General features: G+C 37.5%; 1 protein-coding gene across 4 annotated transcripts in view; it reads left to right on the top strand.

Moving 5' to 3' along the window:
* LOC115228809 (probable WRKY transcription factor protein 1) overlaps positions 1-7500 on the top strand; it is a 62326-nt gene that overhangs the window by 11340 nt on the left and 43486 nt on the right. Inside the window, exon 3 of one of the 4 annotated variants that reach the window (XM_036500491.1) lies at positions 5154-5390. The exons of 2 other annotated variants lie outside the window; for them this stretch is intronic. In XM_036500491.1, the coding sequence (XP_036356384.1) occupies positions 5154-5155 (2 nt within the window). In that variant the 3' untranslated portion in view covers positions 5156-5390. Of the gene's footprint in view, positions 1-1856; positions 2209-5153; positions 5391-7500 lie in introns of those variants that run through there. One more of the 4 variants, XM_036500492.1, reaches the window with a different exon arrangement.

The following is a 7500-nucleotide window of genomic DNA, read 5'->3' as shown; positions in this document are numbered from 1 at the left end:
GTGTGTGTGTGTGTGTGTGTGTGTGTGCGTGTTCCTTTATCTGGTGATCAATGCGGAAACGATGGATAGATGAGTGGTTGGTGAGAGCTTCTCTAAGCCATTGTTACATGGATGCTGCCAGTAAAGTGAGGGTTGATAATGAGTTTAGCAATGAATTTAGTGTACAGGTAGGAGTTCACCTAGGATCGGTTCTCAGCCCCGTCTTGTTAATCATAGTCCTCCAGGCTTTAACAGAGGAATTCAAGACTGGCTGCCACTGAGAGCTTCTCTACGCTGATGATCTTGTTCTTATAGTTGAATCTCTACCTGATCTAGAGAAGAAATTTCAGATGTGGAAGCAAGATCTGGAATCTAAGGACCTTAAAGTTAATGTAACAAAAACGAAATTCCTAGTAAGTAGGAAAACAGACAAATCACAAGTCCCTTCTCGATATGTAAGAAGGGAGATGGCTCTGCTCGATATGTTGGTAGAAATTCCATACGTTGTACCCAGTGCAAGCTTTGGACACAAGAAGTGTAGCGGTATCACAGGAAGGTTAATAAAGAAAATAGTCCTTGTGCGTGTCAAATGTACAGGTACAATAAGCACTAAAAATGCGCAGAGAATAGACTTCCTCAAGTGCTCAAGGGAATCCTTAGAAGAAGAAGATAGCTTCTGTTATCTAGTCGACCAAATTAGCAGTGGAAGAGGAAGTTCTGAAAGTGTATTTGCTAGAATAAGAACGGGCTGGGCAAAGTTCAAAGAGCTACTACCTTTGTTGGTAACTAAGAGCCTCTCCCTCAGAATGAAAGGCAGGCTTATGATGCCTGTGTACGTACAACTATGCTACATGGCAGTGAAACATGAGTTATGACTACAGAGGGCTTGCGAAGGTTTGAAAGAAATGAAACCAGTGTGCTCCGCTGGATGGGTAATTTCAGGGTGCATATGCGACAGAATGTAAATAAATTTATGAGGAAAACTAGGTATAAGAAGCATCAAATGTTGTGTGCAAGAGAGAAGACGGCGCTGGTCTGGTCATAGAATGCATATGGTTGGGGACAATTGCTTAAAGAAATGTCGATCTCTAATTGTGGGGGGAACCTGTGGAAGGGGTAAACCCAGAAAGATGCGAGACCAAGTGGTGAGAAAGGATCTTCAGACGTTGGGTCTCACTGAGATGATAAGGGACCGGGACTTATGGTGGTTTGCTGTATTTCAGAAGACATATCAAGCTAAGTCAAATTGCAACCATCCATACACACAGGCATGTACTTTATGGCCATGCTCCCACACCCTCTCCCGGATGAGAGGTCATTGTCTTGCAGATGCTACGTAAACGCATTCGTACCGGTGGCACGTAAAAAGCACCCGGCACACTCTGTAAAGTGGTCAGGAAGGGAACCTAGCCGTAGAAACTATACCAGAACAGACAATTGGAGCCTGGACAGCTCTCCAGCTGGCTAGCCCCAGCCAAATTGTCCAACCTATGCCAGCATGAAAAGCGGACGTTAAATGATGGTGATGATGATGATGATGATGATGATGATATACATGTGTGCGTGTGTGTGTGTGTGTGTAATTATGTATTTGAAAAAAGAAAGGAAAACTGCAGCCAGTGGTAAATACTGCTTTAGTCCAGTGAAAATAACCGCACCAGCAGATAATCTCAACAGAAATGTTACTATTAACTGGGCTTATTCGATCAACTGTCTAGTTTCATGTATATATTTTCATCGTAGCATTTTCCTGCTTTGCTTTTCTGAATCTGCTCTCCACTCGTTTGATCTTTGATAACATACACTGAATAACTGGGTGTAAAAGAGTGCAAATGTTCAACTCTAATCAAAATCAGTTCAGCTTCTTATTGTTTCAGGAGTAAAAAGTGTAATTTATAAAGAATCAAAAGAAGGCTAACAGCAACTATCCTATTTTGTTATGGCTTAGTAAACAGAGGTCCTTCTTCAGGGTTTCCGAGACTGGAGAGAAAAAAGGAGAAAGTTATCCTCAAGTGGAAGACATAACCTGAACGTCTGTAACAGTAAATTCTGCAGAAGAAAAGTAAGCAGAATACTGGATTTAAACTGCGTGATGGATTAAATCTAGACACCCCAACAAAGCAGAATGGTCTTCCTGAAGAGCTTCCACGCAGATTCCGTTTACAAAATTTCGTTCAATAAAAGTATAGTTAATCTGAGTCTATGACAGAAAATGCTGAACAGTGAAAACCCCGTGCACCTGTACTGTTCTTTTACTTCTAGTTCAATATTTGAAGACACTAAGGCTGTACCGAAGACAACAGGGTGTTGAACTAATCGCTGTCTCGGAGGTCCTGGAATAGATTATGGCCGCTGCCCTTGCCCCTCTGACCAAGCAATGTAGACAATAAATTTCAAATACACATTACTGTTAACATACTTAATCACATCTAAAGGTGGCGTAGCTAGACTGCCCACCGCCCGGGGCAACCATTAAGTTTGCCGCCCCCTCCTGGGCCGTGAAGCCTATTACAGGCTTATATAGCAGAGCCAAAAATGCACCTATCCTTAAAAGCGTTGCTCAGAGTGGACCGACTCTTAAAAGCGTCGCTTAGGGTGGACCGATCCTCGACAATCGCTAGCCATATTTCTGGCGCTTAATGTGTGATATTAGATCCCAAATTAAGGTGAGATCGAACGGACCTATAATCAAAGACATCACAGGCTTCGGACATGGTTCATCTCAGACAACAGAGTCTAATGTGAACTTCCTTTTTAAAAAAGAAGAGAAAACATGGTAATGGTAACGTGTGCTTTGCAAAAGATTTTGCTCCTATTTCTAGCAGGTCGAGCGACTATGCGAAAACACTCAGGGCTCGAAGGAACACCTACGTGATACCAGTAACGTGCTGCTGTAGTTTCAACCGTCTATACTCTTTTTCTACAAATGTGTGCGTCGTAAACAGAAATCAATCATTAAAGAAATGACGTCAGTGCCGGAAGAAAAGCAAGGGAGTTCTGGATTAAACGCTTTGCAGTAATAAGCTCCAATCTTCTACACTACAAGTTCAAATCCCGCTGGCATAAAAATTTTGTGAAACAGCATACATACGTACACACACACACACACACACACACACACACACACACCACACACACACACACACACATATATATATATTATATATATATATATATATATATATATATAATATATATATATATACACACACATATGTATATACATATATATATATACATATATATATATGTATATATGTATATACATATATATATATGTACATATGTATATACATGTATATATACATATACATATACATATATATATATATATTATATATATATATATATATATATATATATATATATATATATATATACATACTATACTATACATGTAGTATGTATATATATTTACATATATATACACATACAATACATATAGTATATGTATATATACGAGAGGTATCAGAAAGTTCGCGGGTTGGTTGTATTTGATAAAGCATAACTTATTCACCTAAGTTTTAATATCATCGCCTTCGAAATAGCCCACCTTGCGCAACAATACATCGGCCACTTTTGGAATCCGACCTGAAGTTCTTTTTCCATAAGCGTGTCGAGGACCTTCTGCAATTGGCTCTGAATCTCGACAACGGCGTTTTTCATCTTGGGGAAGAGATGGAAGTCTGCAGATGCTAAATCTGGATGAATAGGGCAGGTGTGGATGTGGTACCATGTTGCTTTTGGCGAGAAACTCACGAATGAGGAGATCTCGGTGACAGGGTAAATTATCATCGTGAAGAATCCAATTCTTTGCACTCCTCAGTTCCAGTCACTTTCACCAAATGTCATCCCTCGAACGCTTCAAAACGTCTCCATAGAACTTTTGATTGATGGTCTGGCCCTGGTGGGGCGGGGGCGAATTCTCGATGCACAATACCGTGGATGTCGAAGAAAAAAATACGATGAGCATACTCTTGTTTGAGCTGCAGCTCTATCGTGCCTTGACAGACTTTGACGCGATGTTCTTTCTGCCCAGTGGTCAGCAGGCAGGGGACAAACTTAGCAGAGAAATGCCACGTGTTCAATTCAGACGTTAGGATTTCCTGCAACCAAAACATCAGCAAAAAAATCAGTCGTTGATTGTCCTCCGACGATCCTCATGCACAAGCTGAGGAATTTTATCCACATTTCCGTGGGGTGGAAGCACTCGTGGTGGGTCTTCCAAATCGCTCGTCGTCTTCCAGAGACGTTCTTCCGCTTTTGAAGCGCCTGTGCCCCTCGAAATATCGCATACGACCCATTGCCTCGTCGCTGTAAACTTGCCAAAGCATGCTCAATGCCTCTGTAGTAGACTCCCCAAGTCTAATGCAAAATTTCCCGTTGGCTCTTTGTCCCAACTTCCTGTCCATGACAAAATTGCAGCCGTGATCACAAACGCACAAATTTCACAACTTGCGAAGTAAACACGGCAATGTCACGCGGCACACTGTCTCATGAAGGTCACTGCTAGCTCTCACTGCGCACGCAACCGTATGCTGCCATCTGTTGGCGCGTAGAAAGCTAGTCTGGGAGCTTTTTGATACCATCTCGTACATAGTGTGTGTGTATCTGTGTGTGTGTGTGTGTCTGTGTGTGCGTGCATGTGTTTGAAGTGGTGTACAAGTTTTATATTGTAAGAAAAAGGAGGCAGTGAAAGTTTTAGCTAATTATTCATTTAACGCTTTCATCTCGTTTCAAAGATCCATATATATACATATATATATTTGCAGAAAAATTCCTGGCTTTGGGCAAAAGAAAATGCAGGAGGATCAGTTAATTATGATCTTATTCAACATATTCCCCTCTTAAATTCGCTCACTTATTGCAGTGGTCCTTCAGTTTTTCTAAACCCTGTAAAAGAACACGGGAGGTTGGCCCTTCAACCAGACTTTTTTGCTACACCTTTTAAGAACTTTTCACCAACCCCTCGTGATATGTATATAATATACGCACACACGTATACACATATTTATATATAATATATATATATATATATATATTTTATAAAATTTATGAATAAATTCTGATGTGAATTTGCTACCCAGGTATCGGTTAAACGAATTATCCATAAAAGGATATTTCATTTTTCTACTCAAATATATATATATATATATGCACATACATATTTTCAGGAGAGGCAGACAGATCTGAAGCAGACGTGGAGTAGAGCGGGCATGTCATAAATGAAATCGCGAATGGCGACGAAAAAAACTTTGACAAAACTAGATTGATTGATTGATTTATTGATTGATTGATTTATTGATTGATTGATTGAATGACCGAACGATTAATCAAATAATCGATTTCTTAAATGGTCTAATTTTTAACTTATTGACTAATGATTATAATAAAAAAAAAGTGAAATAGAACTAAAGCGTGTCTTGATTATTGGTGTAATGACCCACCCCCATATACAACAAAGTCTGTTCCAACAGATGAGTTCACAGCAAGAATCTTGGAAACCGAATACAAAGACGAAATAGATATATTACACACACACACACACATATATATATATATATTAAATTAGAGATAAAACCACTATTAGGCAAATCAAACAGTGAAAATCATAAACCAATACATAGAAATAAAATTAATTAATAAAAAATATATAAAATATAAAATTCAAAATTAAATTATTTAATATATATATACATACACATGTATATACATACAAACACACACACACCACACACACACACATATATATATATATAATATATATATATATATATATATATAATATATATATATATATATTTTATAAAATTTATGAATAAATTCTGATGTGAATTTGCTACCCAGGTATCGGTTAAACGAATTATCCATAAAAGGATATTTCATTTTTCTACTCAAATATATATATATATATATATGCACATACATATTTTCAGGAGAGGCAGACAGATCTGAAGCAGACGTGGAGTAGAGCGGGCATGTCATAAATGAAATCGCGAATGGCGACGAAAAAAACTTTGACAAAACTAGATTGATTGATTGATTTATTGATTGATTGATTGAATGACCGAACGATTAATCAAATAATCGATTTCTTAAATGGTCTAATTTTTAACTTATTGACTAATGATTATAATAAAAAAAAAGTGAAATAGAACTAAAGCGTGTCTTGATTATTGGTGTAATGACCCACCCCCATATACAACAAAGTCTGTTCCAACAGATGAGTTCACAGCAAGAATCTTGGAAACCGAATACAAAGACGAAATAGATATATTACACACACACACACACATATATATATATATATTAAATTAGAGATAAAACCACTATTAGGCAAATCAAACAGTGAAAATCATAAACCAATACATAGAAATAAAATTAATTAATAAAAAATATATAAAATATAAAATTCAAAATTAAATTATTTAATATATATATACATACACATGTATATACATACAAACACACACACACCACACACACACACACATATATATATATATATATATATATATATATATATATATATATATATATATATATATATATATATATATATATATATATATATAATAGACGAAGACCATGCAGTTACATTGATGTCGTTGGCAACGATACACCACACGAAACTAGAGACATACCGAAGCTGAAGTGCGACAGGAATTCTGACTTGGTATGGTGAGATGCATCTCAGTTGCCGCCTCTTGAAGATATTGTGTCAACAGTAACTTGTACCCCAATCTTAAGACGTAATAAGATTGAGTTTCAATCCGTTCGGAATGGAGTTTACCTTTCGTTCTTCTAGAACTCGACAAAATAGTATTTGTTAAGTCCTAAAATTGATTTAATCGATCCCTTCGTCGAAAAACTGTGCCGTTATGGAAAGTAGAAATGGTTTTGGTGGAAACCAGTAGCATATTTTGAGTGCGGGCTGTTTGGGACGGCCCTTGGGTTTGCTGCCACCGAAGCCTTCCGCCATCATACAGTAGACCCAAAAGTGCCGCCTTTATAAAAGCGAGGCGGACTACTCCCGTCTCCACGCAGCAGACTGCTCTCATCGCCACCCCAACCGCCATCCAGCTACGTATCATATGTTTAGAGAGAGCAGAGCATTGGACTACATGTTTTCTGATATTCGTTTTAATAAAATGCTGATCAGTTCAGTATCTAGATCAACTCAATAAATCATTAAGTTAGCTTATGTGTTTGTGTTAAGTATTGAGTTTTTACAAAAATGTCTAAATAAACATAGAAATAACATGTTGTAAAAGGTATTAAGCACCACAAACAGTAAGTGTCGGAGAAATCAATTGCAGTAAAGTAGGTTTAAACAAACTTTTGCGGTCAAGTGAGAGATGCAAATATCGTGGTGTGTGAAACTTCATTGCAATGGCTTTCAAATAAATCACGAAATCACACATTACCTTCGAACAAAGGATAACTTTAAAATAGTTTACAATATGGAATAAATTTTTCGCCTTAGATAAAGAGGATCAGTCTAACCTTAGAGCAGGACCT

The sequence above is a fragment of the Octopus sinensis genome, linkage group LG2, assembly GCF_006345805.1.
Source record: "Octopus sinensis linkage group LG2, ASM634580v1, whole genome shotgun sequence".
NCBI classification, from domain to species: domain Eukaryota; kingdom Metazoa; phylum Mollusca; class Cephalopoda; order Octopoda; family Octopodidae; genus Octopus; species Octopus sinensis.
Note: the sequence above shows the minus strand (reverse complement) of the source record. Positions and strands in the feature narration are given on the sequence as shown.